Source organism: Bos taurus, chromosome 7, assembly GCF_002263795.3.
Source record: "Bos taurus isolate L1 Dominette 01449 registration number 42190680 breed Hereford chromosome 7, ARS-UCD2.0, whole genome shotgun sequence".
In the NCBI taxonomy this organism is placed as follows: domain Eukaryota; kingdom Metazoa; phylum Chordata; class Mammalia; order Artiodactyla; family Bovidae; genus Bos; species Bos taurus.
In genome coordinates, this window is record NC_037334.1 from 30,211,741 (window position 1) to 30,229,932 (window position 18,192).

General features: G+C 35.7%; 1 protein-coding gene across 1 annotated transcript in view; it reads right to left on the minus strand.

The window, feature by feature from the left end:
- Positions 1 to 18,192, minus strand: part of CSNK1G3 (casein kinase 1 gamma 3) — a gene marked incomplete at its 3' end in the record, with an annotated part of 115,984 nt that overhangs the window by 81,525 nt on the left and 16,267 nt on the right. Inside the window, 1 exon segment of the mRNA NM_001105329.2 lies at positions 5,089 to 5,513. Within this exon segment, the coding sequence (NP_001098799.2) occupies positions 5,089 to 5,266 (178 nt within the window). The 5' untranslated portion in view covers positions 5,267 to 5,513.

An 18,192-nucleotide genomic window follows, 5' to 3' on the forward strand; every position in this document is an offset into this window, starting at 1 on the left:
ACTCCTTTCCTATTTGGAACCAGTCTCTTGTTCCATGTCCAATTCTAACTGTTGCTTCTTGACCTGCACACAGATTTCTCAGGAGGCAAGTCCAGTGGTCTACTATTCCCATCTCTTTCAGAATTTTCCAGTTTGCTGTGATCCACACAGTCAAAGGCTTTGGCGTAGTCAATAAAGCAGAAGTAGACTTTTTTTGCAACTCTTTTGCTTTTTCAATGATCCACTTTGTATAGGCATGCCCTTAAATAATCGGCTTTTCAATCCACATTTGGTATATATATGAACAAACTAACAATGTATGTTCAATGCACAAAGTATATGTTTGTGGGTACAGTACAAGTAAGAGAGACAAGTGTGTGTATGAAGGAAATCCAAATAAGAAAAGGCTCCAAGTAAACTGGTTCCAGTTCACTGAAGTTTTAATCCAATTTCAAAAGATGTTTCCAATAGTACTTTGAGCCATACTGAACTTGAAAAGATGGGTTTACCAATATTGGGATATTTGAATAGTCATTATTATAAAACTATGTTCTACAGAAACTCCATATATGGTTATATCAGGGACAACTAATCAACTGAAATATCCCTGTTCACCTACCTTAGTAAAAGAACAGCCTAAAATAGTTGCCCAGCTAGACTACATTTCTAGCCTCTCTTTCAACTTGGTGCAGACGTGTGATTTTAAGTTCTAGATATGAGTCAACACAAAGTATGTCACTGCCCACTTGCGAGAATGAACGTATTATCTTCTGGCTTTTCTTCTTGCTGGCTGGGTGTCTGGGAGACAGCAACAACGGGAGTAAACAACTCACACACTGAGACTGAAGCCACATACTGAGGGTGCAGAGATACCCTGACAGCCCTTGGTGCTGCTCTTCCGGCCTGTGTCATGTGAAAAAGAAAGAAACTACTTTGCCTAACACTGCTGTATGCTAGGGTCTCTTTCTTATAGCATCATAGCCTACTCCTTGTTACATTTTTCAGAAAAATTTTAAGCTTCAGCTAATAAATATAGAAAAATCAATAAACATAAAAAAGATGAATCTACCCAAATCTGTATATTTACTTGATACATATGGTTAAGACCTGAAGAATTTTCAACAAAACAATTCTTAAACAAAAATAAAAAGTTATAAAAACTTCCATGTCTACTTAATTATATCAAAATTTATAATATCTTACTTCAGATATGTTAATTCATAAAACAATATATAACACCCTTGTTCTGTTCTTTCACGTGATGGTCAGTCAGGCATAGCTACAAGAGGAGACACAGAAGAAACACCATGTTTTGGTCAAGCGGTAGAAGACAGGAGCAAGGGAAGAGCTTTGGCCAAGATCTTTGGTATTTCTGCAGGAAAAGCAAGATAGGGGAGGGTAAACAGCTTAGGAGTGACTAGTTTGAATAACTCTTAACCTTCAGGGCAGTTTCTCTGTCTTGTGCTTTGCCACGGGATGCCTTCAGGAAGACTGCCTCCTGGAATGCATGGGCCAGAGAGAGGAGGGAGGTATGGCTCTAAATTGGTTAGTTTGCAGATCAAAGGCATGCTCTCAATTTTTTTTTTTATCTTGAAGAACTGGCTATCCTGTAGAGGAGCAGTCTTTCCATAGAGTGAAAGGATTTGAGGTTTTTTGGTTTCTTTTTATTATTAAAGCAATGTTATATTAGCTGGTTTGTATTCCACACTTCTAGAATACATCCGCAGTCAGAGGTCTATATGGTTGACCAGAAAGGTTTTTCTTCAGATGTTATAGCCTCATAATACATAGGAAAATAAAAAATGTATACAATATAACCCCACATTTTAGCTAGCTTTGTTCTGTCTCATTCTGTACCTGTTAAAAACATTTCTGGGGGTTTTGGTTAATTGTCTAAGCTAGGAATATATCCAACATGCTGGATACAAGCCTTACCACCAATACAAGGATAAAATAAAACCAAAAATATCAATTCATCATTTTACAATTAAAAATACAGATTAAAATGATAGTAAACACATTTACTTAAACTTAATTTTAGATTTTTTTAAAAGATTAACTATTTTCTTTTTAATCTCAAGGCAAATTTTTTATGTTCGGCTTTCTTTCTTTAGTGTGTGTGTGTCTGTTAGCCACTCAGTCATGTCCAACTCTTTGCAACCCCATGAACTACAGTCTGCCAGGCTCTTCTGTCCATGGAATTCTCCAGGCAAAAATACTGGAATGTGTTGCCATTTCCTTCTTTCTTTAGCAATCCTCTATAAAAGTACTTTCAACAGAGGGTAATAGTGTCTCTCCTTGGGGCTTTTAGAAATGGGAGTAGGGGCTGGAGGGAAAGAACCTGGGGCTGCATGTGGAGATGCAACTCGTGTTCAGTGTCCAAGAGGTCTGAAGTTCTAAATACCACACAATGCATGGGACAGTCTTCTAACAAACAAGCAGACAAAAACAAAACACTGTCCAGCCCAAGATCCTAATACCATCTTTTTTGACAAACACTTACCTATAACATATATACTCTGTATTCTTTCTTACTCAATACTAATCACAAAAAATTTAGTGCCAGAAATCAATGTCTATTAACATGGTTTTAAAGAAGGCAGTTTAAGAATTCAAACCAGCTTTTAACATTAGCATGTTTATCCAGATTAAATAAACATGTTTATTCACATTTATCATAGAAAAAACTGACACTTTCTGTACAGAGAGATCACCTGGAACCTTTTTAAAAGGGAATAAAACCTCCCTTTATTTAGTAGTCTACTAAGAAAAAAAATGACTAAAATAATTATGCAAATGGACATGTTACATATATAGTAAGTACTGAAACAGTAACATGTATAGATAAAACATTTAAATAAAATCTACAAAAATATACAATAAAAACACACAGGTAGATTAGATATAGATAGATAAATAGAAAGATGATAAAGGATGGATGGATGGACAGACTAGTAAGTCATCTTACCCTATTCCTGTTTATTCACAGACTGCAAAAGAATGGGGGTATTTTGCTGTTTTTTTCAGTATACAGCATGTTAGTTTCAGTTTATAGGAGTAATACAGTTTTCTCATATGCCCTGGCTAAAATGTTCCACTAGATTCTTTTGTGTATATACACACATATACCCACACACACACATATACATGCATACACACACAGATGTGTGTGTGTGTATATATATATATATATATAGTTATTTTGAAATAAATTATATGAAATCAATTCTGAATAATAAATGCCAAAATACTTTAGTACTATAGTCATATACAAAGAGAGTGACAAAGTACAAATATATATGTCATAATATACAGCTAGAAAACTAATTTATATTAAATTTAAATATACATACAACATGCTATAATCTTAATTAAGAACAAATATCTTGATATCCTTTAAAGGAGTAGAACAATCACTGCTTTCCTGAAACAGGCAAGGATAATGTTGGTTCTTTTATATTGCTATCTAAATTTAATCTTCACAATAATTCAGGAAGCAGAAATAATTCCATTTTAAAGTTGACAAATTTGAAGCCCCATGTGGTTAAATGACTTATGCGTTCCATAATGGCAGAGACAATTTTTATATTTTTCCAGTGTATCATCAGTGTCTAATCATGCTTCATACATAATACTGTAGACATGTGATAAATTTTTAATGGATGGATGGGTGTAATTCAAGGTCAGACAAGTAAATAATCTGCTTTTTAATGCCAAAATTAAAAACAGTTTAAGAATTTCAAAGTATCATTACAATATCTTTTAAAAAATAAAATATAAAACATTCACCCTTTCAAATATTTGAGTCCCTACTAAAATGCAGAAGAGTCTATCAGACACATCATATGTATTTTAAAATATGTCATTACCTTTTATTGGATTGCTTCATTCAAAGATTTAATGTACACTAACTACATAAAACAATAATGAAATGAAGGAGTAACTAAAAATTAGAATGTTTTTGGCCCAGATGGTAAAGAATCTGCCTGCAATGCAAGAGACCTGGATTCGATCCCTGGATTAGAAAGATTCCATGGAGAAGTGAATGGCAACCCACTCTAGTATTCTTGCCTGGAGAACTCCATGGTCAGAGGAGCCTGGTGGGCTACAGTCCATGGGGGTCTCAAAGAGTCTGATACTCTTTGAGACTAAAACTTCACTTTCTTTCAAAGTGTTTTACAAGATGATAAAGAGAAGTAGCTGAGTAGATGAACATACAATTACATATATTTTTATAACACCAAGGTTAAATCTAATGAAAATTGCGAAGCTAAGTTTTTTCTTTTTATTTAAAGAAGTTTACACTCATGCTGGTGCATTAACCAGCTAGCCCTCAAAGAACCTCAATACTGACTCCCATAAAACCGTGCTGTCCTCCTTCTTGTTTCTCTTCAATGAAGATAGCCACATCTTCATTGCACTAGGAGAGTTTAAAAGGCCATCATTAAATTGATGGGTTACATTTGTCAAGAAACCTTCCCTGAGTTTCAAATGTCTTAAACGTAGAGTTAGGAGGTTAAAGTAGATCAATGTTTCCCAAACTTACCTGATTATAAGAATAAAGTGAATCAGTATTTTGTGTCCCTTGGTAAGAATATAGATTTCTAAACCACTCTGGACATACATGGGGGAAGAGGGGAATAAATTATAACACTGCAAACTGCACTGATTTCTGACGTAGTTTGAGGATATTACCTTAACTTTAAGCCATACAGTTACTAAATGTTTTCTAATCAGAAAAGGTAGTAAGCAGTTACTAAAGTAACCAGTTACTAAATGTTTTCTAATCAGAAAAGGTAGCCTAAATATCATTCCTAAAGAGTATACTGCAAAGACTCCCCTGGTATCTCTTTCAGCCTGCTAGGGCTTTTTCATTTACTTTCTTTTTTCTCTTAATCTGGATGGCTAATCTCAAGAAAACAGACACTGTTATACTAAGTAATGACCCAAAAATGAAAATACAAGTACACAGAAATTCTTAGTATCTGTGTTGTTTAAAATTACCACAACAATGAAACAACAAGTGACTAACTAAATCATTTCATTAAAAAGTACCCTTCATTTAAAAAAAATGCTCCCATTATTATGGAATAAACAAAATAGTCTTACCTAATCGTAGTTCTCCAAAATTCCCACATCCAATTTTTTTTCCAACTCTAAAGTTAGGTCCAACCATTAAAACTCCAGAGGATGAAGAACCAGTTCCTCGAGTGTTATGTCCCAGCCGACCACTAGGTCGTGCCATTCTATCATCTGATTTGTCCTTGTCTTTCTTTTTATTTTCCATATCAAGTTTGCGGTACTCCACTTTGAATTCTTTAATCAAGACAAGCACACTGAAATAGGGTATTGTGAGAACTGGTACATCACTAGGTAACTGTACCAGGTGGGTGATGTTAACATTCAAATTGCAGTAGGTAGTCAATGAACTGGCGCGTGTTCATCCCATTCGTAAAATTTTTCTCAGCTGTCTTTTCAGCAAAACATGTCTTCAGAATTATTTTTCAATGATGTGAGCTGATATTGACAGAGAGCTAAAATATTAAGAAAAGAAAATTAGTCAACTTACAGAGAACTAAAAACCATGTTTCGGAAATTAATAACGTAACAAAAGTTCAGGCAATGGACTTATTAGTTAATGCCCACTGAAATAAAACCTCAGCAGACTCTTAATCATTCCCCTTTATTCCTATACTTCAACACCAAAGTGATCACAAAAACAAAACCAAACGAAATCAGTGATTTTGCTTACTTTTTAAAGAATAAATAAAAATAACAAAAATGTATTGAGTATTTCATAAGCCAATATACATTCACCAGCTTAGACCTTCCAGCTTAGAATCATTCCAATTAAAAACAAAAAATTCAAAGAATTCAAGTAAGTCAATACAGGAATATCAATTTAAAAGCAAGAAAAGAGAATACAGTTTGCAAATTAGTAAAAGAGTTTAATATCTTTCACATGTTCATACATTTAATAATTTTCAAGGGCTTTTCAAGTATACATTCTTATTTGATCTTCATTTATTCAAATATTTATTACTTGTAACTACATAGGGAATGGAGCGATCATAACAAGGTTTGAAATAAATAGTATATTTCTGATTAATTTTAGCAACCCACCAAATATGCAATTATTCCTAACACCCAATCTATTTATAAAGTTTCTTATTACATTCTGCCATGATCTTAATATTGCAGATGAAATATAAGCATCCATTTGGTATAAGTAAAATTTAATGAGTTTTACATATACTGTTTACTTTCTACGATAGGGTAACTAATATTGAACTTCCCCCCTTGCTGTAAATAATTATGAATATGGACAAATATTTTCAGGCATTGAATAACAGGTAGAGTAAACTGCCATTTCTGAGAAAATAGAAACACAGAAGGTGAATTCCACCTTCACTCAAGATCTCCAGCTAGGGACAGTTTTCTGACTACAGCACAGGGAAGTGGAGACTCAGACAGTGCCCAGTGATCACAAATCAGAGTCTGGGGTATTTCAGGCAGTGCCCAATGATCACAGCTCAGAGTTTGGGGTGTTGAAGCTAGTGGAATTTGCAGGCAGTACTGAAGGTGAGGGAGCTGTCCAGTTTGCGGGGTAGGAGGTGACAGGGCTGAAACAAGGCTAGCAGACAAACTACTCTGGGGTTAAATAAAGAATGGAGATACCAAAGGCTGTAGAGTGCCAGGATATCTTAAAGTTCCTACCTAGTCATGGTGGAGGAACTTCATTAATATCCCAGAATTCAGTTGAGATACCAGAAAGACCAAGTCTTAACAGTAAGGATCATACTGTAAAGTAAGGACTATTTAGAATAACCCACCTAAAGCTAAAACCAAGCCTAGAGAGGATTAAGAATATCTCCAACTACACTAACTGCATTCCAGAATGAAACTTGACATAATTAAAAAGACAGAAGGGAAAACAAAAAAACAGACTTTCAACAACGCTGAATTCATAATGTCCAGCATACAGTTAGAAATTACCAGACAAGAAAAATCAGTAAATGTGACATGCAGTCAGAAATAAAGCTACCAAAGGAAACAGACACCAAGATGACCCTGACACTGAAATTAGAAGACAGGACTTCAAAACTACTAAGTAGCTATTAAAGTTCTACTACATTAAAGAAAGAGAATGGAGCAGAAAAAATATTTGAAGAAATAATGATGGAAAATTTCCCAAATTCACTGAAAAACATTAACCTACAAAATGGGGAAACTCAGCAACTCCATGAAGAATCAATACAAAGAAAATTAAACCTAGGTACATCAGAGTGCAAAAACCCAAAAATTAAAGGAAAGTCTTGAAAGCAGACAGAGGAAAACTCCACAACACACAGGTGAACTTTATCATCAGAAATAATGGAGACCGAAAAGAAAACGGGAGAACATGTTCAAAGCAATGGAAGGAGGAAAAGAAGTCTCAACCAAGAACATGACACCCAATAAAATTAGTCTTTAAAACTGAAAATGAAAGAAAGTCATTTTCGGATGAAGGAAGCTAAGAATAGTCACCAGCACACTTCCACAAGAAAAACTTTTTAAATAATCCATTATGCTTAATTAAATCACATGATACCAGACAGAAATGTGAAACTTTAAGAAGAAATGAGGAACCCTAGAAATGAGAAATGCATGGGTATTCATTTCCTCAAAAGATAAATTACTTGTTAAAGCACAAATAATTTCTTAGTGTCATTTATAAGATACGGGAAAGTAGAATAAATATATGATAACAGAAATGGCAGGGGCAGCAAGCAAATGCAATTATATTAAGATTCTTATATTTGTTAAGAATGAAGTAGTTAAAAATTAATTTTAAATGGCAGGGCAGACAGTAAATGGAACTACGTTGTTTTTTAAGATTCTTGTATTTGTTAAGAATGAGTGGTTCAATATTAATTTTAAGCAGCCCATGACAAATTAAAAATGCATATTGTAATACCCAGACCAAACACTAAAAATTAACTGCAGTAGAAACAGCTAAAAAGTTAATATAAGAAATAAAGTAGGATGATAAACATTTGATTAAAACAAGAGAAATAAACGAGATATGAGACAAAAAGGAAAACACCAAGAGAATAGACTTAAAAACACACATATAATGAAAATGGACCATATTCTCCCCATAAAAAGCAAAGACTTTAAAAAAGAAAAAAACCAAGATCCAACTATACATTGTCTCTAAGAAACAACTTTACATTCAAAGACGCAGACAAACTGAAAGTGAAATAACAGAAAGATATACTACGCAAACATCCTCAGATTTGCAGACGACACCACCCTTATGGCAGAAAGCGAACAAGAACTAAAGAGCCTCTTGATGAAGGTGAAAGAGAAGAGTGAAAAGGCCAGCTTAAAATTCAACATTCAAAAAACTAAGATCATGGCATCCTGTCCCATTACTTCATGGCAAATAGATGGGAAAACAATGGATACAGTGACAGACTTGACCTTCTTGGACTCCAAATCACTGCAGATGGTGACTGCAGCCATGAAATTAAGACTCTTGCTCCTTGGAAGAAAAGCTATGACCAACCTAGACAGCAATATTAAAAAGCAGAGCTGTTACTTTGCCAACTAAGGTCCATATAGTCAAAGCTGTAGTTTTTCCAGTAGTCGTGTATGAATGTGCAATTTGGACCATAAAGAAGGCTGAGTGCTGAAGAATTGATGCTTTTGAACTGTGGTGTTGGAGAAGACTCTTGAGAGTCCCTTGGTCTGCAAACAGATCAAACCAATCAATCCTAAAGGAAATCAATTCTGAATATTCATTGGAAGGACTGATGCTGAAGCTGAAGTGCCAATACTTTTGGCTACCTGATGCGAAGAGCCGACTCATTAGAAAAGACCTTGATGCTGGGAAAGACTGAAGGCAGGAGGAGAAGGGGACGACAGAGGACGAGATGGGTGGATGGCATCATCGACTCAATGGACTAGTTTGAGCTAGCTCCGGGAGACAGTGAAGGATAAGGAAGCCTGGTGTGCTGCAGTCCACGGGGTCGCAAACAGTCGCACATGACTGAGCGACTGAACAACGACAATGCAAACATCAAGTATAATAAGCCTTAGAGGCTATAATGTTATCATACAAAGTAAACATCGAAACAAGGGAGAATCTCCAAAGACACAGAGATCCATTTCATAATAACAGAAATAACTCAACAGAAAAATTTGAAAAATCATTAAAATGACATATAAATGAGCAAAATAAGGGAAAGACTTTAAAAAACAAGGATTAGTTTGAAATAACTGTTTGAAAAAGACAATCATAGTTGAAATGTTAACACTGTTGTTTCACTGTTGTTTGATTGAGTAGAAGACAAAAATAACAGTATGTATATTAAAACAGTAGACCTAAATATCATCAACTACCCTGAACTGACATTTATAAAATACAATAGCCCAAAACTGAAGAATAATATTTCCTTTCAAAAAATGTTCATCAAGAAAGATCATATGCTATCATTATTTGTCTCAAGTAACTACAAAATTAAAGTATACTCTCTGATCTCGTATTTCTCATATTAGAAATGTTAAGATTTAATATTTGAAATAAATTCAACAAATTAACAGGAAAAAAAAGAAAGTATCTCAACAGACAATAAAATGCATTTGACAAAATTCAACCCGTTAATGTTTAAAACCTCTCAGTAATCCAGAAAGAGAATCAAACGTCAACCTAATAAAAAGAGTTTTTCCTTAAAAAAAAAAAAAGATAGCCAACATCATACTTATATGGTAAAACACTGAACTCTTAATCAAGACTAAGAGAAAACAAAAGAATGTTTGCTCTCAGATCTTCCATTCAACACACTGTACAGAAGAACTAGCCTGTACAATAAGTTAAGAAAGATGCAAAAGGCATGAAAAGTGAAGAGGAAAAGGCTAAACCACTGTTATTCAGAGACATTATAATTGTGTGTGCAGAAAACCTTATAGGGAGACACCATCAAGAGAGCAACATAGGTCAGTTAGCACAAGACACCACTGAAACAAATCCCCAGAACCCAGGGCTGAGGCCAAAGCACCCTCCTGAACCAGAGAGACAGAGAAGGGCAAGAGGAGTGGCTATACTCTGACCACACTGGGCCTCCCCCAAGGCTGGCACAGCATCACACCCACAGGGCCCTCAAGCCTATGGTTTTCCCAGCGGGAAAATGAGAGTCCAAGGTGGACCTCCAGCTTCCTGGGAAGCCCACTCTGGTCTTGCCTCACCGTGATTACTGTGGGAATCATTAGGGAAAAAAAAGAAAAACCTCAATAGAACAATAGTAAAGATATGCAATCAGTAATCAAAAACCTCCCAAGAAAGAAAAGTCCAGGAAAGAATGAGGAACAATTAGAACTCTCAATTCCTAATGGGAATATAAAATAGTACAACTTTGATTCTAAGGAAGTTTGATAGTTTATTCTAAGTAAAATATACACCTATCTGATGTCCTAACAATACCACTCTTAGGTAGTTACTCAAGAGAAATTAAAACATATATTTAGAGAAAGACTTGTACACATGTATTTAGAGCAGCCTAAATCAGTAACAGCCAAAACTAAAAACAATCCTAATATCTACTAACAGGAGAACAGGTATACAAACTGATATATTCATTCAGTGGAATATTACTCAGTAAATAAAAAGGAAAGAACTGTTGATACATGTAACCATATGGATGAATCTCTCAGATATGAGATTGAGGTAAGTCAGGCACAAATGAGTAAGTATCATACAATTCTCATCAAATGAAGTTCTAGAATCAGCAAAAATAAGTTGTGGTGATAGAAAGCAGATCAGTTGTTGCCAAGAGTGGTTGAAAGCTTGGAAAGTGGCATAAGGGAACTTTACCAGAGAAAGGAATATTCTCTACTGTGCTTGGGAAGGGATTATACAAGTGTATACATGTATAAAAATTCATCAAACTAAAAATCTATATGTTGTATTATATGTAGATAATACTTCAAAACATTATTTTTAGAAATAACCCACTCCAAAAATAATGCTACATCTCAAAGTTCATATGTTTTCTCTAGTATAACTTTATCCCAAAACTCATGTGAAAACACTACAGCTTTTTAAGGTTAATGAACATGTAAGTATTTTAGAAGGTTTTCTTTAAAAGAGCCCTTTCAGGGGACTTTCCTAGCAGTCCAGTGGTTAAAAGACTCCACCATTCCAACACATGGGGGTGTGGGTTCAATACTTAGTTGGGGAACTAAGATCCCACATGCCACAAAGTGTAACCAACAACAGCAACCAAAACAAAAAGGGCCCTTCTACATTTTTTTCTATTTAGAAGAAAGTAATTTCCTTCCCATTTGCAATTTTTCATGCTATTTTCAATATATACCTTTTCATTTACCAAATATCCAAAAGACATTCTACATGTTGTAAGAATTCAAATACAAAGTAAAAATATCCTTGGGATGCCCATACGTCTTGTCCTTCATCCCACTTGCTCTCCTCAGATGTAAACATTACTTTCAGTTTGTTTTATATGATCCAACTCTTTTTTGTAATTCCTGTGCATGGATATGTTTATGTATAGCAATACTTGCAGGTCTGTTTGTTTTACAGAATAGGTCAGGGTACAGCCTCTGATGAACTAAAACTTCCTCCCAAAAGAAAGAGCATTTGAAAGCATGTCATCCACTGAAAAACTTTTGCCTTTTCCCTTTCATAACCCTCCACTCACATGGACCCTGGAGGATCAAGGGCCAGCTTAATGAATGGCTGAGGAGGCAGTAGGAAAAGTCAAGAGACGGCCCCAAATTCCTTCCCCAGAAGAAATTTCAAGAGACAGGAAGAAGTGATCGAACAGCTTAAAACTGTACTTGAAAATGGAACAAGTATTAACACCCCAAAATAACTCTTGACAAACTGAACTTATTCCTATTAATATATGGTAAGAATCAATGGAAACCGGCCACTTATATCATTTATGAGTGGGGAAAAAGAAATAATCAAAGTATACAATTTAGTGGTTAGTGAGAAACGAAGCTGTTTCCTATTTTACTCCATCCTTTTCACCACATTCAAGAAACTGCTCACAAACCTGTCTTACTAGATTTCTTTAGTCTTTTAATATAGTTAACAAATGGAATTTTTGATTAAATATTTTTTTATTAAGGATCCTAAAGAGTGCTAGTACTTTCCCTATTGTTGCACCTATCAAACAGTATTAGTATAGACAAGTCTGTCTATAGTCATGGTCAGCAAACTCCAGCCTGCAGGCTAAATCCAGGCTCTTGTCCACTATACACAGTCTACAGACTAAGAATGGTCTTTACATATTTACATGTTTGGAGAAGAAACAGTATTTTGTGACACATGAAAATTATATGAAATTCAAATGCTGGTGTTCATAAACAAACTTTCATTAATAATCATCCATGCTAAGTCACTTATGCATTGTTAAAGCTGCTTCACGCTACAAGACAACAGTTGTGAGACCGTGTGGGGCACTCTTATCATTTCACAGTGCTGCCAGAAAATCACAAACTGCAGTGATTTTCATGCTTCTAAGGCATAGTGGAGTGTGGATTATGTATTTCAAATCAGATGGCAAAGTGCTGTGTTTATTATGTAATGACAGTAAAGAATATAATATACTTGGACATGACCAAAAGTACTAGTTTTCTGTTACTGTGGAACAAACTACCAAAAACTTAGCAGCTTATAGCAATACATTTATTAGTCCAGAGTTTCTGTGGATTAGAACTCTGGGCACGACTCAGCTGAGGCATTTGCTCAGGGTTTCACAGACTTCATCAAAAGATCAGTTAGATGACATTCTTATCTGGAGGTGAAAATGGGAAAGAATCTTCTTCCAAGTTCCTTCAGATTGTGGACAGAACTCACACCCTTGCAGTGTATAACTGATGGTGTGATGGTGTCAGCTTCTTGCTGGCTCTCAGAGGCCACCCTCGGGTCCTAAAATGGTGTCGACAGTTCCCAGCAGCTACCAACAGTTCCTTGCCACACAGGCTTCTCTAAAATGGCCACTTCTTCACACCCCTAAGAAGAACCTCTAGCTCCAGTCTTTGAAGAATAAGTCTTAAATGCAGCAACGTAACCTTCTTTCACACCCAAGTCCCAATCTTTGTACCATGCTCCAATAAATCAGTTCTCCCAGGTCTTGGAATCCCTACTAGCTGCTTCCAAACCTCTTTGATGTTGCCTGCCTGGCTATGTACTAGAAAAAGCATTGTATTAAAAAAAAAAAAGTCATCTTCGAGTCTCAACTAGTTGTAAAGCCTTAGGCAAGGCCTAATCTGTCTAAGCTTATTTTAATAATTATAAAATAGGAGGATTAGATTAAGAGACTTCTGAGGCTATTCTTACATTATACACATTATTATAATTGTCTGCTGTATTTGATGACAAGGACTCATTATGTAACCTGGTGATCTCTGAACCTAGCATACTGTCAGGCACCTAGGACAGTCAATAGCTACTACAGATTAAGAAATGAGTTTTTTTCTATCTCTAAACATTTTCAGGTTTTGGTGGTATGATTCGTACCTAGAGCATTCCCAGTTACATATCACTACACCCCCCAGCATCAGTCTCTCCATTCACCTGATGCACTCGCTGAACCTCACCAACCAGTATGCTACAAGCACTGCCAAGAATTTCCTGTATGTGATAGCATTCCCTTGCCTGAATTACTCTTCTAATCTGGTCTATGTCTGTGCCTTTGGTGCTGATTCGTTCTACACCAAAGAAAAATCAGTTTTGAAAATTAAAGATATCCTTTTAGCTACAGTTGATAACTGGTACATCAGAAGTCACAAATCCAAATGGCCACAGAGGTACCATAAAGAGAGTGAATCAAATAGAGTGTGAGACAATAAGTAGTACTGGGGGCTACAGCAATCTGGAAAGCAAATACTCCAATTAGAGGTGGCTACCACTCAGCTGTAAACAACTGCCACCATTCAGGACCATCAGATGTCCAAATTTTTCAAGAAAAATCCAGAAACCTGGATTTTACATAAAATCTCTCCAGTTGCCATTTGCTAAGCACTTAATTTGCTACATATTTTAAATAGATCAGCTCATCAGTTCCCACAATTATACTATTTCAATCCCTATTTTTACCAATAAAGAAAACTAAAACATAGAGCAATTGTACAACCTGACCAGCATCATCAAGTTAATAAATGGTATAGTGAGAACATGATCACAAGGAGTCAGATTCCTGAGTTCACATTCTTATCCACTTAAACTCTGATGGTGTTTCCACTAATTCTCTGGCCTCCCAAAGTCTAAAATGTGTCTGCCTTTCTGTCTGGATCGGCAGATACAGTCTGTCCCTTCCTGCCAGCCTGTACTGTCTCTACAGTACCTCAATGTTGTCAGATCCTAATTTGAGCCAAGGTGGCATTTTAAAGAAACCCCTGCCAAAAGACTAGTTCTTCAGTACAATGTAGAATGGAAGATCTGAGAACAAACTTCCTTGTGTTTTTTCCAAGTCTTGATTAAGAGTTCATTGTTTTACTCTTTAAGTATGATATTGGCTGTGGTTCCCTGAGTGCCTACCCTATGTGAAACATGCTGGTCAATAAGCCCCATCTGTGTAGACAGATTCAAGAGGCTGATACAGAAAAAGACAGCAGAGCAAACAGAATGGCAAAGAAAACCCAAACCATCTGCCCAGAAATAGTAACCTAATCACTCCTTCACAAATATGAACTGACAGAATCACTAATTCATGAAGAAAAGTAACAACAGGATAGAAAAATGCCCCCCAAAAAGCAAATTTTTAAAAATACAGGGAGGTACACCATTCAGAAAAAGGAAAACATTAAAAAAAAAAAAAAAAAAGATCCTCAGTGACTTTTGAGAAGGACAATAATAAACACTGAGTTAAGAAAATAATGCCATACTATATAGAATAACCAAAGTAGGAAAACAATCCTATTATGTGAAAGAAAAATAAAAAGAAACAAAAAATAAAGGAACAGAGACAGAAAGAAGCAATTCAATACCTCTGACTTCCAACTAATAAGATAAATTAGCATTAAGGACAGAGGAAATTAAGAAAAAGAAATTTTTCCTGAGCTACAGCAAAAAGGGCCCTGGGGGCTCATCAAGGAAGAAAACTAGAGAATTCCCTGGCGGTCCAGTGGTTAGGAATCCATGCTTCGACTGCAGCAGACACAGCTTCAGTGGCTGTTTGGGGAAGACGATCTCACATACTGCAGATGCGGCAAAGAAAAACAAAGAAAACCTAACACAGGCATTCCACTGTAAGTTCTAAGAGTGTAAGCAAGGTTAATTGATTTTCAGCTTTTAGAATCAATTTTATCCCCCCCAAATAAGATGTTATTGATGAAAATGTAAATTTTTCCAGGGTTAAAGTAACACTGCAATTGATAGACACTCAGCTGTTAAGGCGGAGTAGAAGTAGTAGAGGGAAGGACAGGGATATGAACACTTGCAACTTAGTAAGCACAGATTAAAGAGATAATGTAAAATTGCTAGAACAAACCTACATAGCATATTTAAAAGCAGAAACATTACTTTGCCAACAAAGGTTCGTCTAGTCAAGGCTATGGTTTTTCCTGTGGTCATGTATGGATGTGAGGGTTGGACTGTGAAGAAGGCTGAGCGCCGAAGAATTGATGCTTTTGAACTGTGGTGTTGGAGAAGACTCTTGAGAGTCCCTTGGACTGCAAGGAGATCCAACCAGTCCATTCTGAAGAGATCAGCCCTGGGATTTCTTTGGAAGGAATGATGCTGAAGCTAAAACTCCAGTACTTTGGCCACCTCATGTGAAGAGTTGACTCACTGCAAAAGACTGATGCTGGGAGGGATTGGGGGCAAGAGGAGAAGGGGATGACAGAGGATGAGATGGCTGGATGGCATCACTGACTCAATGGACGTGAGTCTGAGTGAACTCCAGGAGTTGGTGATGGACAGGGAGGCCTGGCGTGCTGCGATTCATGGGGTCGCGAAGAGTCGAACATGACTGAGCGACTGATCTGATCTGATCTCTGATGATTCTATCATAATTCTCAGCATACTAACTTATTTAAATATCTATATTAAAAAGACAGAATTTATCTAAGGGATATATTTTCAAATTATCCTTGAGAACAGATTAATAATCAATTGCTTTTCTTTCATAAACAATTATAATTTTCATGGAGTATCATTCACTAATAAAGACAAAAAATGAGCTGCTAAATACAGAAAACATTAGATATAATCTGATTATATGAGTGAAAATGTAGGTCACAGGCATACTTCTAATTTGATGATCACTGATGAATCTTCAAAACAGAAAACAGAAAATCAGATTCTCTAACCTGCATGGCCCAATAATTTAGGACATTACAGAGCCAACTGACCTCCTTTAAGTTGCAAATAGATAAATCAAAGTAATCTGAGAACATATTAGTATAGTATGTTTTACTTCATAAAAAGCCATACAGCTAGCTAAAGCTTTCCAGTAAACATTAATGATCAGTTCTAAATTGTTTAAAATAATTATTAGTACTCTACCTATCTTCCCTTGGACTGCAAGGAGATCCAACCAGTCCATCCTAAAGAAGATCAGTCCTGGGTGTTCACTGAAGAACTGATGCTGAAGCTGAGACTCCAAAACTTTGGCCACCTGACTCGAAGAACTGACCCTGATGCTGGGAAAGATCGAGGGTAGGAGGAGAAGGGGACGACAGAGGATGCGATGGTTGGATAGAATCACCAACTCAATGGACATGAGTTTGGGTGAACTCCAGGAGTTGGTGATGGACAGGGGGGCCTGATGTGCTGCAGTTCATGGGGCTGCAAAGCGTCGGACACGACTGAGCGAATGAACTGAAACTATCTTCCAAAATAGGTTGTAATCAATATAGAATTTTCATGTACCTATAATTTTAAATATTAAAAGTATCTATAGGTATCTTTTCACATGCTGTTATTCAATATTCTTTGCAAATAAAAAAATCACATGCAATAGAAATTTTTAATTAATTTTTTCACAAGTTAGTTGTCATAGCATTGATTTCTCACTGCTTTATCTTAAATTTTAAAATCCATACATAAAATGAGCCATTCAGTGTTTTAAATGCCCAATGCAGTCTCTATAAAAAATGACACTACTACAAGTCTCCAAGCTTCTCCAAAATCTAAATGAGTAAGGATATTCGTGATGTGATGGCTAGCCGTTACATCACATGCTTCTGTTAGCAGCAAGTGTCCCAGTTACTGGTTTCTGGCATGAGCTCAACTGTGGTTGTCTAAGAAAAGACTAAACACTTATTTTTGAAAGCTAAATCATTAACTGTAATGACAAAAATGGAAATCAATTCTCTAATTACATACCACAGAAACTTATTTTATCTCAGAAATGTTTAGTAACTATCATCTACAACACTTTAGATTTTCAAAACCTGATTTCAGCGATGTCCCTTGTATATTTCTGTTAAGACCCAGAAAATTCTAGCCTTTAAAATTTATCATCAGTTTTATTAGACAACAGTGTTCCCCAAACTGTGGATAATGACCCATTACTGGGTGTTTAAACAAATGGGTCTTAAGCAACAGTTTTTTAAATAAAATAGTATCAAAGAAAGAAAGAAAATAGAGTGCTCAAATGTAGTAAGAATAGTTTTGTTTAATGAGATTTTGTTTTGGCTCCTTATATGAATATATACATATCACTAGGATACAATGCAAAATATATTTCTCTAAGTTGTGGTAAATATTTTTCTATGCACTGTAGTCAAAAATATTTCTAAATTTGAAAGCTACTGCATAATACATAATAGCAAAGGAGTAGCAAAACATACTATATTCAGTTATAACTAAGTCAATTTTATGGGAAATTGTATTAAAATCTCAACTTTCATAAAATATGTAAGTATTACTGAAAGTCTAATTAAGTAAATTTTCTAATTATCCACATCTAATTGTTCTCTAGGTAACTAGGATATGACCATTCCATAGGCCCTCAAAATGTCTTCTGAGGACATGTGCCTCCTCTTGAATTTCACAGTTGAACTTATACTCCCGTTGGTAACATCCCTTATCACTGCTAGTGAGTCTCCATGTTTGAAAGAGGAGGGAATGTTTAATTTGAAAACTAAACCCCTTAACCCCTCCAGCCCCTTAAGCACTTATAAACACATCCAATCATGCTCATCTCCTGTACGATGGAAATCAAAAATCAAGTAGACATCATATTAAATTTATAC